At 46.4% G+C, this 21,695-nt stretch overlaps 1 protein-coding gene across 1 annotated transcript in view; it reads left to right on the top strand.

Moving 5' to 3' along the window:
* Positions 1-2,497: 2,497 nt before the first annotated feature.
* Positions 2,498-21,695, top strand: part of PARP12 (poly(ADP-ribose) polymerase family member 12) — a 42,260-nt gene continuing 23,062 nt past the window's right edge. Inside the window, exons 1-5 of the mRNA XM_049643043.1 lie at positions 2,498-2,980; positions 6,364-6,499; positions 9,245-9,545; positions 11,064-11,165; positions 17,880-18,003. Of these exons, the coding sequence (XP_049499000.1) occupies positions 2,655-2,980; positions 6,364-6,499; positions 9,245-9,545; positions 11,064-11,165; positions 17,880-18,003 (989 nt within the window). The 5' untranslated portion in view covers positions 2,498-2,654. The remainder of the gene's footprint in view (positions 2,981-6,363; positions 6,500-9,244; positions 9,546-11,063; positions 11,166-17,879; positions 18,004-21,695) is intronic.

Raw genomic sequence — 21,695 nt, 5'->3', positions numbered from 1 at the left:
GCAAGGGGGCAGAGGGAGTGGGAAAAATGCGGGCAAGAGTCTTTATCGTGACTTCTGTGGGAAGGAATCAGGGTGGCATGTGTATGGCCTTCTAGATTCCTAGAAATATATTGGAGCTTTTCAAAGCCCCAGTGGACATCTCATCCTTCAGCTTTTCCTGTTAAGCTTTTGATTCGTTTATTGTTTGCCTCGACTGTTATCCATTGCCTCAGTCAGTGGTTATGTTAAAACATTGAACAAACACCCTTGAGGAGAAGCCATTAGGACTAGGCTAGTTACAGTGAGGACGAATGAATACAAGTGTTTTCAGGAAGGTCTTCCAGGGAACCAGTGGACAAGTCTAACAGGGACTTTTGGAAACCGCTCCAGCCCTGTTCTGCCCTCTCTGGTACCAGCAGTGTGGGCTGTTAGCTTTCAAGGCCGCCAAGGAACTGAGGAGGAGACAGGACTAGGGGAAGTTGAAGTGCTACAAAGTTTGATGTTTTCAACTTAGATTCAGCTGTTGCTTTGTTTGTTTGTTTGTGTTTATTTAAGTAAAGTCTACACCCAGCCGTGGGGCTTAAATTCACGATCCCCGAGATCAAGCTTCAACAGGGAGGCCCTCAGCTGTTTTTCTTGACTAAATGCTAAATGAGGTGCTGCAAAACTTTATAATTTCCAGTAGGGATTTTGGCCAGTTTTTCACCTGGAAGGGCAAACTTTCTGAGGTCCTTACTCCACCATTTTCACTGCTGTCATCCTTCCTTTAAAAAAAAAAATACTGCAAAACAATATTAAAAACTAAAATTAGAATTTTTTAAATTAAGAATTAAACCTAAAAAATTGTCCACGATGTCTTAAAGTCCAAATTTATTTTATTATTTATTTATTATTATTTTTTTAATATTTATTTTATTTTTGAGAGAGAGGAGAGACGATGAGCTAGGGGAGGGGCAGAGAGGGGGACAGAGGGTCTGAAGCGGCCTCTGCGGTGACAGCAGAGAGCTCAGGGCGGGCTGGAATTCACTAACGGAGATCATGCCCTGAGCCCAAGTCCAACACTTCACCACTTACCCAGACTAAGCCACTAAATCCCAGGCGCCACTAAATCCACATTTAAAAGCCAAGCGATAACTGCCCCTCACCCCCTGATTGATTTGTGCGTGTTACTTTATACTCACCATCCACACACTTAACAGATTTTTACCGTTTTGCGGTAATATTATGGAGAATTTAAACATCGTACCTAAGTTTCCTTCCCCTGCAATCTTCCCGCCCCTCATTTTCCCCCCACTTTCCTAGTGCCCCTTACTGCATACTCCCCGACGCCAGTGTTCATGAGCAAACTTTGGCACAGTGTGTGTCCTTCCTGAGCCTTCTCCTTGCTCATTCAAAAACAGCCACATTGCCACACAAATAGGTTCTCTTTTCGCTATTGATTTAAACGGTTCTGTACCGCTTTTCCCCCTTAACACGTCACGGACGTCCTTCTAGGTCTGTAGAAATTTAATGCATGCTTGTTTACGTCCTGTAACAAATAGTCTGGACAAGGATCCCCTGCGTTGCTCCCAGCACCATACCTCCGCCCCGCCTCCCCGAAACACTCTCAGCAGAACTTACTGTTGCTTTTACTTTTTTTTTTTCTTAGGAGGGTTAATTTTATTTTTTGTTTTTATTTTAATACAGCTTAGTGTCAAGTTAGCTAAGTGAAATAAATCAGAGAAACACCGATATCTTATATTTTCATTCATATGTGGAATTTGTTCCTCTTAGTGCTAGAAGATTCTCAGCAGACAGACTGCTGGGTCAAAGGTCATGCATCTTCAAAACTTTGCCAGCGGCTCAGGGACTACTTTACCAAAGGGCGCCAACAGTTCACCTTTCCATCCGCCCCCCCACCCCGGGAGTGTGCCGGGACTCCGAGCGGTCTCTAAGCGCTCGGTCACTGTATCATTGAGCAGGGCTGAGGAGAAATGGCTTTGCTTTCGCACAGGACAGACGCTTCGGAGCTTAGAACGGCGGGAGCGCCGCCCAGAACGGCGCGGATCGCCCCGGCTCCAAAAGAAAGTAGCGCCCGAGCCGCGCGGCGGGTCGGCGTGATCGCGGTCACGTGGTGTAGGCTACGGCCCGGCGCCGTCGGGAGCAGTCGGGCTGAGGGGCTCGGTCGCCAGGTGGGCGGCGTCCCCGTTTGCTCGGCCAACGCCCGAGCGGAGAGCTCCCGGGGCCGGCGGCCGCGCGATTTCCAAATGCTCGGGGCTTCGGGGAGCGGCTGCGCACGGCCCGGGCGTCTCCGCCCCAGTCCACCAGGCGAAGGCGCTTCGAGAGCCGCGAGGCGCTGCCCCGAAGGACGAGGCTGCTTCTCTCTGGAGCGCCGGAGAGCCGCTTTCCGGGGCCCCCCGGCTGCCGACGGAGCGGGGGAGCGGGCCGCGGGGCCCGGCGGCCGCGCACAGCTGGGAGCCCTGAGGCCGGAAGGCGGCGAGCCCCCTCAGCTGCGGGCCGGTGGGCGTGGTGAGGCGGCACAGGTTCCGTTTTTCCGGGCCCCCGGGAGCTTTCGCTTTCGCTTTCGGTTCCAGCTGGCGTCTGAGCCCCGCGGGAGCCGCCCGCCCAGTCCGCGCCGGCCGCCGCCCGCGTCCCGCCAGCAGCTCTCCGACGGGCAGCGCGCCCCCGCCGCGGCCATGGCGCAGGCTGGCGTCCTCGGCGAGGTGACCCAGGTGCTGTGCGCGGCCGGGGGCGCCTTGGAGCTGGAGGAGCTGCGGCGCCGCTTGCGGGAGGGCGTCGGCAACGACGCGCTGGAGCGGCTGCTGCGGGACCGCGGCCGCTTCGCGGTGGCAGCGAGGGCGGGCGGCGCGGCGGCCTCCGCGCAGCGCGTCGTGGTGGCCGTCTCGGCGCTGCGCCTGTGCCGCGCGTACCAGAGCCCCAAGCCGGGCTGCGTGGGGCTGTGCGCTCAGCTGCACCTCTGCAAGTTCTTGGTCTACGGGGCCTGCAAGTTCATGAGGGCCGGGTAAGCGCCGCGCCCGGAGCCCGACGGCGGGGCCGGGGGACCCTGCTCTCTCCCAGCCCGCCCTAGGCCCCTCCTAGAGTCTGGGGAGACCGGGGGGCGTCCGTTCCCTGGCCTCTCCCCACCCTTAATTCTCTACAGCGAACATTTATCGAGCACCTGCTGAATACCGGGTGCCATGCAAGGGACTCAGGGTGAAGCGGTGTCCCCAAGGCTCCTGCAGTGTCAGAGAGGGACTTGGAGCGCGGTACCCGCTGCGACAGCCCGGGTGTGGCGGGGGGTTGGGGTGGAAGATTCTCCGCGAGAAAAAGCCGCCTCTGGCTTCCGGAGCCCCCCCCCCCCCGACGCCCGGTCTCCAGGGCGACCTTTGAGGGGCCCCACAGCCTAGGGCTTTCTCTGCCCGGCAGCGAAGGAATCTTCGAAAGCCTGTTTCAGCTTTTGCTCGCTTGCTTTACAAGCCGGCAGTGGCCTCCGTGGCCCTGGGAAGAAAATGCGTGCCCCTGTTGAGAAGCTAGTCCGCTTATGTAGAAGAATTCGTTTCTCCTTATTTCCTTTTCTTTCCCCTTTCCTTCCTTCCTTCCTTCCTTCCTTCCTTCCTTCCTTTCTTTCTTTCTTTCTTTCTTTCTTTCTTTCCTCCCTCCCTCCCTCCCTCTCTTTCTTTCTTTCTTTCTTTCTCTCTTTCTTTCTTTTTTTTTCTGGCTTCACTTCTTTCTTGCTCCCGTCAGGTCCGCTAGACAGCATGAGGTAGTGGTCTTGATCCATGCAGTCATTCAGGGACCCAGGCCGACTGACCTAGACTCTGTCTCCTTGGCCCATGGCTCTTTAGGCCATTCTGGGTGTCGGATTCCGGGGAGCAGGTGGAGAAGATGGACAGGGGAGGGTTGGGGGGAGGTTTTCCCAGGTCTGGAAGTGGTGGACAGTTTTCCATCTGTCCCCTGGACCACAGGATGTCTCATGACCCCCATCATGTCTAGCTGCGAGGGAGGCGGGAGCTGGGAAACGTGGCCCCTGGGAAGCAGCTGTTGAGAAATACCTAGATTAGAATATTCCAACCCCCAGCTTAAGACCTTAAGAGGGGTGTGTGTGTGTGTGTGTGTGTGAGAAATTAGAGCGAGATGGGGAGTTGGTGAGAGTGTGGGGACAGGATGGGGGAGAGGTGATGGCTGTTATCTTATTGTTGACTGAGGGATGACTCCTACATTTCTTTTTTCCTTGTTGACCGAGGGGTGATTCTTACTTTGCTTTCTTATTGGCAGAGAGAGCAGAAGTGTGTCCAGGGGCAGCTCTCCAAGTCTGCAGCCTGGGAGAGCGTGGCCAGGGTCCCAGGTGCTGGCGTGGGAGTTTACGGGTCCGTGTGTGCTAGGGCTGCAGCCCCAGGAGCGGGTCAGGTCTGAGGTGGAGGCTGACGGTGGAACTTTGGGCAAACTGGGCCCCCAGGGACTGGTGTGGATGGGTCACTTCAGGGGAGAAGGAGGAGCAGTAGCTGGAGAAGAAGGTGGACGTAATAAATGGTGGATGGGTGGGTCTAATGATGGGGTAAATAGATCATGGCTCCTGCTTTTGCCCACTGGTCACAGCCGGGAAGGGTCCCAGGTCCCTGACTTCCATCCTTTGCTGAGGAGCAGTAAGCATCGTGGTTAAGAGCACAGCCCCAAGACCAGCCTGCCTTGTTTCAAGCTGGCTGCGCTCCCTGCTAGCTGCACGATCTTGGGCAGGTGACTTTGTATCAGTGTCTCCGTTCCCTCATCTGCAAAATGAGGATAATATCACCTACCTCATAGACTTGTTGAGGACTGAATGACTTAACTGATAAAACCTCAGGAAATCCCTGGTTTGTGATAAATGCTCAAGTCTTAGTAGCTATTGCTGCCGTCATTATTCTAATTATTAGCTATATTTGGTTCTGGCGGCACCAAGTTTGCCTAGAATGTTTTCCTCTTCTTGCCTGGTTCCTCAACCTAAATATTTGGCCCAGGCTTTTACACCTTTTAGGCACTGTCCCTTGAGTGCTTCTGTCAGGCTCAGGTGCCCTTCCCGTCTGCATAGACTTACTCTCAGCACAGCTGACCATGCCATTTTAGAGTCCTCTCCATATCTGTTACTTCTGCTAGAGGAGAGAAGGGGAAGAGTCTGGGTGACTCCAAGGTTGTCAGTCTGTGCAGTGAAGGAGGGAAGTGGTCTTTTACTGAGCTGGGGGAGCTTGTGAAAGGTGCAGGTTTGGGGGAGTCAGTCACAGGTTGGGTTTTCTTTTGAGATGCTCACAATAAACACGTGAGGTTTGGCAGAGTCTGAGTAAAGCAAATGATATTTGCCTGACTCTTCCGGGTCCTGGTGACCTGGGAAATCATTTGAAGTGTTTGGATCATCAGGGCGTGGTGCCAGTACGTGGCTTACAGTGAATGTTCAGCCGGGGCTTGTTAATGGAAAGAACGGAGGAGGAGAGCAGAGAAGAGGTCTGAGCCTCAGGGTGTGAGTGTATCTGTGCACATACCTATAACCGTAGGTGTCCACGCTCATTTATTCAGCCAGTGTTCAAGTGTCTGCTAAGTGCTCATTGTCTGTCATACTGCAACTCTTCTTTGGGGGATGGCACTGTCATTCTTACCAGATATTGATGAGGAGTGCTGTCCTAGGCCCTCGAGCTTGCAAGGTAATGCCTTTTCCTTTGTGAATAAGCATTACATTTTTTTTTTTTAATTTTTTTTTTTCAACATTTTTTATTTATTTTTGGGACAGAGAGAGACAGAGCATGAATGGGGGAGGGGCAGAGAGAGAGGGAGACACAGAATCGGAAACAGGCTCCAGGCTCCGAGCCGTCAGCCCAGAGCCTGACGCGGGGCTCGAACTCACGGACCGCGAGATCGTGACCTGGCTGAAGTCGGACGCTTAACCGACTGCGCCACCCAGGCGCCCCGCATTACATTTTTTCATCGCATAGACATGTGGGTTTTTTTCTGATGCTCCTAAGCAATGTCAAGAATGATGCCTGAAAAATTATCTTCGAGACTGATTTTACTAGCTTTATTAGTTTGCTATAGGGCTGCCATAACAAAGTGCCACAGGCTGGGGGCTTAAACAGAAACTTCTCACAATTCTCAAGGCAGGAAGTCTGAGATCAAAGTGTTGGCAGGGTTGATTTCTTTCTGAGCCCTCTCTCCTTGGTTTGCAGATGGCTGTCTTTTACCCATGTCCTCACAAGTGTGCATCTGTATCTTAATTTTCTCTTCTTATAAAGACATCAGTTGGATTGGACTAGGCCCCCACCCCCCAGCCCAACAACCTCTTTATAAACTATCTCCAAATACAGTCACTGGGGGTTAGAACTTCAGCCTAAGAATTTCGGGGAGGCGCAGTTGAACCGTGACACCAGCTCTGCTTCTTTGCAGGAAGAACTGTAGAAACAGTCACAGCTTGACGACAGATCACAACCTGAGTGTGCTGAGAACTCACGGTGTTGACCACCTCAGCTACAGTGAGCTCTGCCAGCTTTTGTTTCAGAATGACCCCTGGCTTTTGCCAGAGGTGAGTTCCAGGAGGGGGTGTGTATGTATGCAAGTGATGGGGGAGAAGCCAGAGGTCGGAAGATAGGAAATCTTGTGGCAGAAGAGGAGCCAAGGACCCCAGAGTGACCACAGGGATCTACTTGAAGGAGACCTGGATTGAATTCCTGGCTCTGCTGATTTTTAGACCTGTGACCTTGGGCCAACCTTGCCCTGTCTAGAGGCCTCCTTTCCTTCTGTGTCATTTGGGCCGGTATCTCCTTTTCAGGGCTTCCATGAGACTGGGGGAGTCTGTTTGGCCAGTGGCTGCAACGGGATGTTCCTTACATGGGGATGAGGGGATAAGAGACTCCAGCCTGCTCCTCTCTGTCTAGCAGGACTTGGAACCACGTGTTATTGCCAAACCCAGGAGTTCTGTGAGGAAATTTTTCAGAGATGCTGACAGGCAGGTGATGAGCTCTCTACTAAATCAGTTGCACCCAGGGAATTTTGACCTTTAGTTGATGTGCATTTCAGATGCTCATAATGCATTTCAGATGCTAACCGAACCTCCCTGTAATGGCCGTGTACTATCTTGGGCCCTCCAAGAAGCAGACGCCAAGATGGGATTAGAAGTGTAAGAGATCTAGTGGAGAGGGAGCAGAAGGAGGTGGGGAGCCTTTGGACAGTGATGTTGCAAGAGAGGGGGAAGGAAGGAGACCGGGTAGGAGGAGACCCTGACTGGAGCACAGTTCTAAGAAAGCTGCTGCTTGGCCATTACGAAGTTCTGAGCTAAAGTAGCTCATTGTTGGCTAGGAGCAGCCCGTGGGAGCATGGTCTCTGTGTGAATCAGGTAGTGGCTCCCGAGGGCAGCAGCTGAGCTGAGTAAGTGGTGCTCTGCAGCAGATCCGAGTGGTGTGTTCCTGTGGCCAGCACAGGTTTATGGGATGTTCTGGCACTTTCTCTGGGATAAGGCTACAGAGATTAGATTGACCTGGTTTAATGAAAATGCTTCCATATTACTCAGTTAAAACCACTTATTTGAGAACGGTGCTTTGTGGCTTAGTGACTGCTACGTAATAGATAGTAACTTTTTTCTTGCCTTTTGAAAATTACTGTTGATTCAGCTAACCTTTATTGAATAACCACTACGGGTCAGGCACTGCCGATAAGGAGATAAAAGACCCTGTTCTGCCCTTCCAGGAGGCAAGTTTACTGGGTGAGACAGACAAATCAGTGTGTGATTGTAAGGTGCTATTTTAGGTGCTGCGATAGAAGTGAGCACTCTGGCCTCAGGCAGTTGGGGCACTTGGGAAGGCATCCTGGGGTAGGCGGTGCCTGCTCTGAATGCTGAAGGGTGAATGAAGGATGAAGGTCTGGGAAGAAGGGGGGCACAGAGGACAGAACCTGGCACGGTCGGGGGACAGCATGTAGGTGAGCACAGCTTAGATTTAGGTTGGGAAAGGAGAGAAGGAGAAATGGGTGAGTAGAGACTGATCCATGCAGCCTTTGGTATCACAGGAAGGACTTGGGGTGGGGGGTTGTGTTTGGAGAGTGGACATTAATGTTTTGGAGTGAGCAACTTGTCAGTGGTATAAAAAAATGAATCCGAAGGTGACCAGTCTGGAGTGTGTAGCCTCTTGTCTTCTTGGGTATGCAGGTTGTTTTTAGAGCACAGTGCCAGCAAACGGGAACTGTGACCATAAACTCAGATCCATTGCAGCTTTCCTGCCAGGTCTTCTGCTCTCAGGCTAGTCCCCTTATCAGATGAACAGTTGGGGCCACCACCATGAATCGCGCACCCACTATGTTCCAAGGCATTGTCTCGGCCACTTTGTATATTTCCCATTTAATCCTCATAATAACCCAATGATGGAGGTAGCATTATTCCCATTTTAGGGATCAAAAGCTGAAATTCAGAGCTGGTGAGTGACTTGTTTAAGGTCAGGTGTCTTGTAAGTGGCAAAATCAAGGTTAGGGCCCAGCCTCTTCTAGCCTTTTCCCTTGGGGCTTCTGTCCCGAGTGGGGTCCCTGCGTATCTAAGTCTGGGTTCTGCAGCCCTCTGCTGCTTTTCTATCTCTTGTTCAGTGTAATGCCTATGAATTGAGTGGGTAGGCCCTTGGTGGTCTCTAGCCTGGTTCTCGTCTCTAGGAATTTGGAATGTAGAGAAGGAGCAGTTGATTCAGGTTTAGGTCCCAGCTTTACCAACAACGCAGTTCAACAGACATTGCGTGTGCCAGATGTAGATAGCTGGCAGTGAACTAGGACAAGCCGGTGAACTTCTCTGAGTTTCACTTTGCTCTTGAGAAATGAAAGGGCTGTATTTGGCCTTCTCTAAGATGCTTTAAACGCTCAGAGCCTCTTTGACCTTGAATTTCAGAAAGAAGGGAGATAGAAGCCTGGCTTAGGGAGAGTTGGTGAGTCAGTGGGGGAAGGGTGTAGGTGGAGTATTGGGTTGTTAGCCTCCTGCTATGTGAGTTATGTTGAATTGTCTCCTGGGAAGGGAGCAGCTCTGATCAGCTGGAAGTTCTTTGGATTTTCCCAGTGGAAAGGCTTGTTCTGCTCATTGCTGTCCACCCAGTTCCCGTTTTATCCAAGGGCATATGTTAGCAGTGGTCCATCTAGAGTGGAGGATGTTCTCAGAGCTGTGTGGCTTGTGTGGATGACGGAATCACAGCTTTGGCCAGATCTCTGGAGGAACTTCTTCTGACCGTGGACTGGTCAGTAGTGGGGTGGTGTCCTGTGAGACCTTCCTAAGCTGGTGTTTTTATTCCTTTTCTGTCAACAGATCTGCCTTCATTACAACAAAGGAGATGGACCCTACGGCTCTTGTTCCTTTCAAAAGCAGTGTATCAAACTCCATATCTGCCAGTATTTTTTACAGGGTGAATGCAAGTTTGGCACTGGCTGTAAGAGATCTCATGATATCTCTAATTCTGAGAATCTGGAGAAACTGGAGAAGTTGGGCATGAACTCCAATCTGGTGAACAGGCTGCCTTCCATATACAGAAATGCTCACGACATCAAGAATAGGAGCTCCACCTCCAGCAGAGGGCACCCTCCTCCTCCAGGCCCACAGGCCACTTCTGGTAAGGCCCTGGGCTGGGGCCCGTAGATTCCAGCTGGCCATTAATGGAATGTATGACTTTGGGCAAGTCACTGCTGCTTTTAGTAAAGGCAGTTGGTGATTCCTTCACCAGTGGGTGTTGTAAAGATGACTTGGAATCCTAGCCGTGAACAAGCAAGACAAATGCCATTTGAGGTTGACTGAATGAATTCCCCACAGGTCTGATCTACCGTGAAGGAAGCATATTTTAATTTCAGCTCTCTTCTTGGCATGAATAAATGGGATTTTTTAGTCCCTGTAAATTTTCTTTGTTCACTGCTCGTCTTCAGCACCTAGACAGTGCCTGGTCCATAGTGGGCATGCAGGCATTTGGTGAGTGATTGAGCATGCTAGTATACTTTTTTTTTTTTTTAATAAAGGAATTTGTTAACTATAGTGGCATTTAGGATTTTTAATAGACCACTTCCTAAAATATCAGTTCTAGGTGTTGCTAGGACTACCAGCAAACACACTTAACACTCTAATCTTTTAAATTTTTTTTTAAATGTTTGTTTATTTTGGAGACAGAGCATGAGGGAAGGGGCAGAGAGAGAGGGAGTCACAGAATCCAAAGCAGGCTCCAGGCTCTGAGGTGTCAGCACACATGGGGCTCGAATCCATAAATTGTGAGATCATGACCCGAACTGAAGTTGGACGCTTAACTGACTGAGCCACTCAGGCACCCCAACGTCTAATCTTACTTGATTTTGATATTTGATATTTAAAAATTGTCCTTGCCATATATGTGTTTTCTTTACATTTTCTTCCGTTATTTTGGGTTAATTTCTTTCAATAGTAGGAAGCTAGATGTAGACAGGTTTTGCTTTAAATAGATTTTTAAGAGTGTCAATTGGATTATGGCCTTAGAAAGGGAGGGAAGGATACTTGTCCTTGGGGAGCAAGGGAGGTTATTTCCAAGGCCCCAAAGGTGTGGGTTTTGAGGCCCACCCTGTGGATGTCTGAAGGGCCCATAAAAAGAAAAAGGAAAAGAGTAACGTAATTAACAGGCGATACTGAATAGAGAGGGTTTGCGAATGGGTTTTGTTTTCTTGTATTATGGTAGGTGGGTGCGGTGGTAAATGTAATTGTTAAGTAAAGTCTCATTGGAGCACTAGTAAAGATAAACTCTGAAATCAACTCCATGCCTGTTTTAAATTAAAATTCTTGCAATTAATGTGAAGTTATTAAGGAGGTTTCATATTAAGATTGGGAGCATAGAGCTGAGAAAAAAGAGCCTCTCCATGGTGTCCTGGATTTGGCAAGCAACTGTGTGGCTTTGGGTTCCCTGGCTCCTCCCCTAAAAAGCAGAGAGGGGGTCCACTTGTATGTCTGAGGGTCATTTTATCTCGAACATCATAGGATTTTGTGAGATTACCTCGCCTACTTTTGCCTTATGCAGGGAAGTGAATGCTCTTTTCTGTCCTTTGTATCTTGAACTACTCTGACTCCACACTGGAAGCTTTGGTGGATGCTGATACATCTCTGTGGTGTTTCCTTGTAGAAAGAAGAGATAGTTCAGGTTGTGTATCCCCAAACAGTGCTAACCAGGAGGAGAATGATCAGATCTGCTTGTACCACATCCGGAAAAGTTGTAGCTTTCAAGGTAAGTCAGAGGAATCCCCTTCATCCGCTTGCAGGTGGAATAGCTGCTGTGTGTTTCAAGAGTTCTGCCCTAAGACCACCCCTCAGGGCCTCTCCCCCATCCGGAGAGGGTTGGGGCCTTCTTCATGATGGGCTGGTGTGGCACTTTGCCAAACCAGTTCTGAAGCGATTTTGTTGGGGAGTCGAGGATGGTAGGAATTGAGTTTCTTGAAATCAGACTGTAGATGAGTTTTGGGGAACGTAACTGGTTCATTCAGTGTCAAGTGTTGACCCTTGATCACCTTAGCATGAGGTCACAGACCTGCACAGATGCCCCGTCTAGTGGAAACAAATATAAGTGTCCCTTATAAAGGGAGGTTGTACACTTAGAAATGCTTCAGAAACCCGGAAGGCCCTCCCTGAGGAGGAGATGCCTGTGTGTGCTCTTGGGGAATAAGAACTTAAGTTGGGGGTTTCTCTCCATGGTCCCTCTTTTTTTTAATTTAAAAAATTTTTTAATGTTTGTTTTTTGAGAGCGAGCAAGCTGGGGAACAAGGGGCAGAGAGAGAGGGAGACAGATCCCAAGCAGGCTCCACACTCTCAGCAGAGCCTGATGCAGGGCTGGAACTCATGAACCGTGAGATCATGACCTGAGCCGAAACCAAGAGTCAGACGTTGAACTGACTGAGCCACCCAGGTGCCCCTTCTCTCCATGGTCCCTCTTTTATCACACGTAGCAATTCTTGTGTGTACGTGTTTGTCTGTATTTACTAAAGCTTTGTTTTCTTCTTATTGCTGTCCTGGGTTTTGACTGAAGAAAGCTTCCTTCTCAAATTCGGTGACTGCTCTTAAAAAACCACCACCAAACTTCTTGTTTTGTTTTCAGTCTTTAAAAGCCACCCAAGCAATTCAGGAATACTTTCACTTTGTGAAAGAGTCCAATAATACAGAGTAAAGTCTGAAGTCCTCCTTCAGCCCTTCCCAAAGGTAAACACGTGCCGTGTGGTTATGATACTTGTTTCGCATGTTTTTCAACAGATGGGAACATGTGATAGGTATTATTTAACCTGCTTCCTTCACTTAACATTGTGTCTTGAAGATTTCTTTCTACATTGGTATGTGTGCGTCTACCTTATTTTGAAAAACAACTGTAGTGTCCAGTAAGAGTGATGTTCCATTGAGCATCTGAGTACACATAGGTATTTCCATAGCTAGATTCCTGGAAATGGAATGCTAGCTCAAGAAATATGTATCCTATATGCATGTATGTGTTTAAAGTCAATTTTAGTGAGATATAATTTACACACAGTAACATTTTAAGTATTTAAAAATTTTAAGTATACGCTGAGTTTTGGTAATAATAATTGGGGTAATGGAAGAGTTGCCTTATTCTAAAAGGGTCCCTTTGTCCTGTTGTAGTGAATCCTCATCCCCCCAATTTCCTGACCTCACGCAGTCTCTGATCTGCATTTTGTCACTGTAGATTTGCCCTTTCTAGAAATTCATATAAATGGAATCATACAGCATGTATTCTACTGTACCTGTCTTCTCTCACTCAGCATGTTTTTGTGATTTGTCCATGCTGGCAAATCAGTAGTTTGCTCCTTTTTATTGCTGAGTTGTATTCTGTTGGATGGATTGAATACAATTTATCAATTCATATGTTGATGAACATTTGAGGTGTTGCAAGTTTTTGGCTTTTACAAATAAAACTTTTATAAATATTTATGTGCAAGTTCAATGTGGGTGTATGTTTTCACTTAAATTTTATTTTTGAGGTTTATTTTTGAGAGACAGAGTGTGAGCGGGAGAGGGGCAGAGAGAGAGAGAGAGGGAGACACAGAATCTGAAGCAGGCTCCCGGCTCCGAGCTGACAGCACGGAGCCCGATGCAGGGCTCGAACTCATGAACTGTGAGATCATGACCTGAGCTGAAGTTGGATGCTTAACTGACTGAGCCACCCAGGCGCCCCTGTTTTCGCTTCTTTTGAGTAAAGACCTAGATGTGAAATTACTGGAACGTATATAAGTGTGTGTTTAACTTTATAAGAAACTGGTGGGTATACCTTCCCACCAACAATGTATGAGAGTTTGATGCTCTGCGTTTTTGTTAACACTTGGTATTGCCAGTCTTTTAAACTTTAGCCATTGTAATTAATGAGTAGTGATATTTCATTGTGGTTCTAATTTGCATTTCCCTGATGATAATGATTTTTAACATTTTTTTTTAATGTTTTTATTTTTGAGAGAGACCGTGAGTGGGAGTGGGGCAGAGAGGAAGAGGGAGACTCAGAGTCCAAAGCAGGCTCCAGGCTCTGAGCTTTCAGCACAGAGCCTGACATGGGGCTCAAACCCACAAACTGTGAGATCATGACCTGAGCCGAAGTCAGTTGCTCAACCGACTGAGCCACCCAGGCGCCCTGAACGTTTCTGCTCATGTACTCACTGGCCATTTGTATATCTTCAATGAAGTATCTGTTTAAATTTTCTGATTTTTTTTTATGACAGCTTGATTGAGGTATTGAGTGTAATGCACATACCATACAATTTACCCATTTAATAGTTTTTAGTATAGTTACAGAATTGTGCAGCCATCATTGCAGTTAATATTTAGGACATTTCATGATCCTCGAAGAAATCCTGTACCCATTCTTCCTGCACCCCAGCTCCTGGCAACTACAGGTTTACATTCTGTCTCTATGGATTTGTTTGGTTATTTCATGTAAACGAATCATATAATACATAGTCTTTTGTGACTTGTAAAAAGCTTATTTATTATGAAAGAAAGCGTGAGTAGGGAACGGGCAGAGAGAGAGGAGACACAGAATCCCAGGCTGGCTCTGCAGTGTCAGCACAGTGCAGGGTTAAGACTCAAGAACCTTGAGATCTTGACCTGAGCTGAAATCAAGGGTTGATGCTTAACTGACTGAGCCACCCAGGTGCCCCCTTGTTTTGCCCATTCTTTAATTGGATGGTTTGATCTCTCATTATTGAGTTGTGAGGATTTGGTGTATTATTTATACAAGTGGTTGTGAGATGTAGGTATTGAAAATAAATTCTCCTAGTCTGTGGTTTTATGTTCATTTTTTTCTTTTTTTCAAAATTTTACTTAAATTCTAACTACTTAACATATAGCATAATATTGGTTTTAGGAGTAGAATTTAGTGATTTGTCAGTTACAAATGTTCATTTTCCTTATGGTGTTTTTTTTGAGGAATAAAAGTTGTTTTGTTTTTGTTTTAGATGGTGGGAGAGAGCACGCGAGCAGGGGAGGGATGGGGGAGGAAGAGAGAGAGAGAGAGGGAAAATCTTAAGCAGATTCCACACTCATCACAGTCTGACACGGGCTCGATCCCATGATGGTTAGATCGTGACCTGAGCCGAAATCGAGAGTCAAACACTTAACTGACTCAGCCACACAGGTGCCCCTTGAGGAATAAAAGTTTTAATATCAGTGAGGATTTTAGTATTTTTTTGTTTTATAGTTTTCTTGTGTCTCAAAAATCTTTGCCTGTTCCAAGCCTCTGAAAATGGCGCCATGTTTTTTTCCCCTAGTTTTATCGGTTTCACTTTTACAAATTGAGGTCTAGCTGTTAATCTATATACTCTGATAATTATTTCTTGGGTATTGTTTTTTTTTTTTTTTAATATTTATTTATTTATTTATTTATTTATTTATTTACTTTGAGAGAGTGAGTGAGCATGAACAGGAGAGGGGCAGAGAGAGAATCTTAAGCAAGCTCTGTGGTGACGGCAAAAGGCCTGATGTGGGGCTTGATCTCATGAACCATGAGACCTTGACCTGAGCCAAAATCACAAGTCTGATGCTTAACTGACTGAGCCACCCAGGTGCCCTGGTATTGGCTCTTCTGTGTGAGTTAGCTTCCTGTATGTGTTAGTCTTCCTCACATGTGGGGTGACTCGTGGTTACCTACTCCAGAATTCAGTGTCTGCTGGTGATGTGGATTCTGATTGAGGCTTAATGGGGAAGGGGCAGTACATTTTGTGCGGTGGCTTGGGCTGCTAGTGTGTATCCTTGGCATGGGGTGGGAGCTTTGATGGCCCTCTTACATGCTTGTCTCTCTCCAGCACTTACGTTCACAGTCACATGTTCTGTGGGACAAATAGCAAGGTTGCTGGGCACAAGCAATGCACAGAGGGAGTTCCTGCTCTGGTGGGTCCCATTTAGTCTCATTGTGAGTGGCAAGGTGTCTTTCTTGCCTTTCATTACGTGTAACTCTGAGTTTGTTAGGCCACTCTCCCCAGTATTTCCCCTTTCCATGGTAGATCTCTTCATATCTTGCAGGGGTTTCTCTCTCTTTATCTCTCTCAGTTTCATTCTGTGTCCTTCATATTCTTAGGGATTCTTCAATAATTTTGGTCTTTTGATAGCACTGATTACTGTTTTTCCAGCATTTTTCAATTTGTTCTTCTCTCTGGTCTATCATTTCAAGTGATGTAGGGAGAGAGGGGATATGGATGTGGTACTTTGCCAAATTAATTTGTTTTTGCGACTTACCTTCCAGAAGGCCTAGATTCTAGAATGCCACAACAAGAGGGGAACGTTAGAAGGAGGGAGAGGAAATCGAGAAAGGGGACAGGTGGACCAGAGAAGATGTGGCAGAGAAGGGGACTCATCAACTGGGACTCCACTTTAACCAGCCACTGTGGCTGCAGTGGCCTGTATGGCACCTTCTTTTCTTAGGCTTGAGTGATGTGGTCTTCACGTTGAGCTTACATTAAGAGTTGGAAGCCTGGGCCTGCAGTCTTTTGACCACAGAGCCTTCCCTGTGCCCCTGTGTCCTTCCCAAGGAAGTGTCAGCCTGGAGGGTGGTAGGTGGTGTGCCTTCCTTGAAGGGGATCTTCTTAAGGAGAGAGTTTTCAGGCTGTCCAGGACTCACCTGAGCCGAGGTATATAGGTGCAGTGACTGAATGCTCCTCACTCTGATCATTCCCTTCGTGCCCTTCAGGGAGGGAACAGGAAATCTTACGTGGTTATGACCTCTGGACCATAGCTGTGCTCTTACCTATCCAGGTTGAGCCCTTCATTATTACTGTATTGTGCATATCCCTGGTAGAGTCCAAGAGGTCTCTTGGCTTGGTATGAGCTGTCCACGCTGTAACTCTGGACAAGTCAGGATGTCCTGAGTCCCCAGAGTGGCTGAATCCAGCCTTGGTGAACTTGGAGGGGATTTCCTGGGTTGAGGTGTCCCTTGTGCCCTGAGTCTTGGCTGGGTGCTCTTGTCTGTCCTGTCTGCCTGGCATCAGGCCTAGCCTTTGACACCTTCAGGCAGCCTGCCCACCTTCCTCCATGGTCCTTCTGGACCAAGGTAACTTTTGTAGATCCTGTGGGAAGGAAGTGGCATTGAGATATGTCTGAAAAGCCTGCATACAATTTTAGAAAGTTTTAATTTTTTTCAAGTGTCAAATTAGCCATGCTTCATTGTTAATATTTTGACATATGAGTTAAAAACATACAAAGGACAGCCAGTAAGAAATGTCTCCCTCACACCTCTTTTTTCTAGCACCCAGATCCCCTCTGGAAGCAGTCATTATTACCAGTTCCTTGACTATCCTTCCATGAAGATTTTATATGTACACAAGTATATATGTCTGATCAGTTTCTTTCTCACATAGGTGCACTGTGCACACTGTTTTGTATCTTTTCCCACTTAACCAGACATTTAATTTTTTGGAATATATTCTTGTGGTTCAAACTTCAAAAGAAAACAACACAAGTCTTTCCTCATAACTTTGTCCCTGGCTACCAACTTCCCCTCTGCAAGGAATAATATGTGTATGTATATGTATTTAGAGTATTTCTCATTTTTCTTTTCTACCTTTTTACCCAAGTAGAGGCGTTCTGCACGTTTTTGTGTATCATTCTACCTAATAACATATACCTTGGAAGTAGGTCTGTGTCAGAGTGCAAAGAGATTGCTGCTGCTTTTCTTTCCAGTGTGCCTTTCCTCGGTGGGGATGTACCAGAATTTCATATAGGATATTGAAAAGTAACCAAAGTGTCAGGTGCATTGCAGGTGAGGGGCTGGCATGAGCCAAGGCGAGGCAGGCAGAATGTGCTAGGAGTGACAGAGGTCCCAGGGTGCACAGGGAAGATGTAGGGGAGCACCTGGCTTGAAACTGTAGACCTGGGCCATTTTGTGTGTTTTGGCAGGGGCAGGGCAGTGTATATAAATACCTTCAGGGATGATGCGGGGATGTGTCGAGGTGGTGAGTATGTTAGCAGCCAGAAGATCAAAGCAGGCTGGAACCACACTGCTGACCTGCCTGTGGTCAGATGTATCGGGGTTTGGATGGGTTTCTAGTAGAGATGAATCTGGTTCAGTTTTTAGTGTGACTGCTACCTGTCCACATGCTACATGTAGAGTGATAATGGGTGATCACACTGCCTCCCGCGGTCTGATTGACCTTTTCATGGTCAGCTGCTTTGCTCATGAGATGAAATTCAAATGTAATGTTACCTGCCAACATACGTATTTTTAAAAATTGATGTAACGCCCTATTAAAAGGGGAGATGTAAAACGGAAGTGCGTATAATAAAATACACAGTATTTCAGTATTTAGATGCTCAGGTATGACTGCACTAAAAATAATGCCCCCACAGATCTCCAAAATGTTCCCAGGTCAGTGGGCATCACCACCCCCATTGAGAACCATGGGCCTGGGTCATGCTATGTATTGCCAAGATGTCTTACTTCCTAATATTTTTATTTTAGATAAGTGCAATAAAGTTCATTTCCATTTGCCATATCGATGGCAGTTCTTGGACAGAGGCAAATGGAAGGATTTGGACAAAATGGAGCTTATTGAAGAGGCATATAGCAATCCCAGAAAAGACAGGTATGAAATACATTACTGGTGTCTGCTTTGTGACTGGGCTTTTGTGTGCAGTGTGGGAAGTTTAGACACAACAGAGTTTAGGTTTGATCACACACACACACACACACACACACACACACACACACGCCCCAGTAAACAGCTTGGGCTGGAAATTGGAAGTTACTGTTCAAACTGTGGATTGGTGCCTTTATCTCCTTCAGGGAGGAGCTATGGGGAAAGGAACTGGTGGTACCAGATAAGTTTTGAATTACTTGCTGCTGGGATTGATTGCATACATATATCCACATTGATTAATGCAGAAAAGCGAGAAGCAGTCATTTGTGAAATTTTAGCCTTTGCATGTAATGTCATGCAGCTGAACTGCTGTTTACTATTCAGCCTTTAACTTTTTAATTTTTCTGTGTGTGTCCCAGTATTTTCACTTAGTTGATTCAGAATGAATAGGGAAGTCCGGGGAGCCTTATTTTCAAATACTTCACCATATCTTGGATCGAACTTGCTAAAATATGTTGCCATGAAGAGAATTTAAGCCCACTCTTTTTAAGGTGGAAAAAATAAATTTGTGCGAAGAGTGCAATTGTGTGCAAATTGCTGCTGGGGAAGTATGTGGAACAAATGGTTCCCCTTGGGAAGATGCATTGGCTGACTCCTCCCCTCTCTCTCTTTTTCTAAGGCAGAATTTACACATAGGGAAGTGCACAGATATTAATCGTGTAGTTCAGTGAGTCTTGATGAATGCATGCGCTCATGTAACACTCTCATCCAAATAGAGATCATTTTCATCGCCGTAGAAAGTCCCCTCCTGTCCCCTTCCCATCAGTGCCCGCCCCCAGGCCACTATTGTTTGGACATCTGTCACCACAGGTTAGTCTTGCCTGTTCTTGAACCCTGTCTGAATGGAGCACACGCTCTACCACCACGTCTGGTGTCTTTCTCTCGGTGCTTTGTGCTCGAGTCTCTGCTTGTCTCCTGGTGCGCGTGCGAGCGGGCTTCTGTAGGCCTGACGTTTGGGGATGAGAGTTCTGGGAGGTAGGCTGGCTCCCTCTTCAGCTCTGCCCGGCGGTGCTAAATGGTCGTGCCACTTTCCACACCCGTTCGGTCTGTGGTGACCGTGTCCCCAGCGTTTGGTATTGTTCGCATCTGAACGTTTCGCAGCCTGGGGATTTAAAGTGGCACGTGGCATCTGTGTTTGCAGGTCTCTGGGTCCTAATGAGGTAATGTGTCTCTTCACCTGTTTATTGGCCACTTGAGCTTCCTCTGCTGGGAAATGTCTGTTCTTGTAGTTTGGCTGTTTTGTTGAAGGGGAAGGTTGTGTGTTCAGTTATTTATTTAGTTTTAGGAATTCTTTAAATTTCTGGATATTAAATGTGCGTTGAAGATAAATTCTTCCTGTCAGCTTATGGTATGTTTTAATATAGATAAGTATTTATCCATCTTTTCCTTTATGGCTTTTACTTTTTGAGTCATAAGAAATCTTTACCTATCCCAGGACTGTAAGGAAATTTGTCTGAATTTTCTTTAAAAAATCTTCACGTTTTAAGGACTGTTTAATCTTTACCCTGCAGGTGGTGAAATACGGGTCCAGTTTCATTCTTACGCAGATGAATCACCGGTTTTGGCAAAACTACTTTTTAAAAATATATTTAATTAAAAAAATATAAAATTGTGGTAATATATACATAACATAAAATTTGCCATCCTAACCGTTTATTTTTATTTATTTTATTTTATTTTATTTTATTTTATTTTATTTTATTTTATTTATTTAAAGAACACGGGAGGGGCAGAGAGAGAGAATCTTAAGCAGGCTTCACACCTTCAGCGCAGAGCCCAATATGGGGCTCAGTCTCACAAACCTTGAGACCACGACCAGAGCCAAAGTCAGATACGTAATCAACTGAGCCACCCAGGCACCCCTTTATTTTTATTTATTTTTTATTTTTCTTATTCTTCTCATTTTTATTCTTATTTTTGAGAGAGAAGTGGGGAGAGGGAAAGAGAGAGAATCCTAAGTAGGCTCCACACGTAGTGCAGAGCCCGGCATGGGGCCGTATCCCGTGACCCCAGGGTCATGACCTGAGCTGAAACCAAGAGGAAAACACTCAACTGACTGAGCCATGCAGGTGCCCCATCTTAACCATTTTTAAGTGTAGGTTCAGTGGCATGCGTTGCATTCACATTGTTGTACAGCCATTCCCATCATCCATTTCTAGCAGTTATTTTTAAACCCATCAAAACTGAGCCCAATTTGGCAGTGTTAACACATTTTATAGCTTATTTTCAGGCTGGTGTGCCAAATATCACTTGTTTAAGTAGGCCAGCTCTGCACCTGTTTCTAAGTGCCACCTGTGTCAGGCACTGGATCAGCGAATACACCCACTGGTCCTCTCTTCTTGTCGTTCACTGGTCGGTCTGTCTCTGCTTCAGTGCCACACTGTCTTAACCTAGTGGAGCTTTAAGTGTTGGCATCCGGTAAGGCAAATCCCTGTCTTCTCTTTCTTTGAATTGCCAGGGCCCTTGGTCTTTTGCTCCTCTTCAGAAATTAAAAAAAATTTTTTTTTACATTTATTTATTTTTGAGAGACCGAGAACAATTGGGAAAGGGCAGAGAGAGGAGACACAGAATCCGAAGCAGGGTCCAGGCTCTGAGTTGTCCGCACACAGCCCAGCGCGGGGCTCGAGCTCAAAAACCGTGAGATCTTGACCTGAGCCGAAGTCGGATGCTTAGCTTTCTGAGCCACCCAGGCGCCCCTAGAAACTTTTAAATGTCATTGGTTTTCACAAAAATCTCTGTTGTGAGTTTTGAAATTAATATTGCATTGACTTGGCATTTCTGGGGAACTGACACCATAATGATGCTGAGATTTTTCTATTCATATACATGATAGCATGTGATTGTTCAAATCTTTTAAAATATCTTTCAGTGGTTTTAATAACTTCTCCATTAGGGTCTTGGATATCATTTGTTAGAGATTTAGTTTTTTTTCCAGTTGTGCTGAGATGCAATTGACTTTCAACACTAGAAGTTTAAGGTGTGCGGCATAATGACTTGACATACGTGTATATTGCAAAATGATTATCTGGATAAGTTAACATCCATCACTTCATATAGTTACTAAACAGTTTTTTTCCTGACAATGAGAACTTTGAGTTTATTCTCCTACCAACTTTTAAATATACCGTATAGCATTAACTGTAGTCGTCATGTTACACGTTACATCCCCAGTAAAAAAAAATTTTTCTCTGTGCTGATGTATAGAAATGCAATTGATTTTTGTCAGCTGTTGTATCTGCAACTTTACTAAGGTATCTGAACTCAGAGGACTCTCTTGGTAATGTTTGAATTATCTGTATAGTTACCTATATATTCTAGATAATCTATCTAGACATTAATATTTGTGAATAGCATTTTAATTTCATCCTTTTTTATTCCTCCCTCTCTCCCCCTCTGCCCCCTCTCTCTCCCTCTCTCTCTCTCTCCCTTTCTCTCCCACTCCCTCTCTCTCCCTCTCTCTTCTCTCTTCCTCTCTCTCTCCCCTCCCCCCCCACCCACAGACACACACATACTCAACTCACACACAATGCTGAATTTGGATGGCCAGTACTTAAGATATTTACATTCATATTTGAGTAAGATTGGTCTATAATTTTTTCATATTGTCTTGATCTGGTTGTTATCTTAAGTGTCTACCC

The sequence above is a fragment of the Panthera uncia genome, chromosome A2 (genome assembly GCF_023721935.1).
Source record: "Panthera uncia isolate 11264 chromosome A2, Puncia_PCG_1.0, whole genome shotgun sequence".
Taxonomy (NCBI): domain Eukaryota; kingdom Metazoa; phylum Chordata; class Mammalia; order Carnivora; family Felidae; genus Panthera; species Panthera uncia.
The sequence above is the reverse complement of the archived record's forward strand: the minus strand, read 5'-3'. Positions and strand labels throughout refer to the sequence as shown.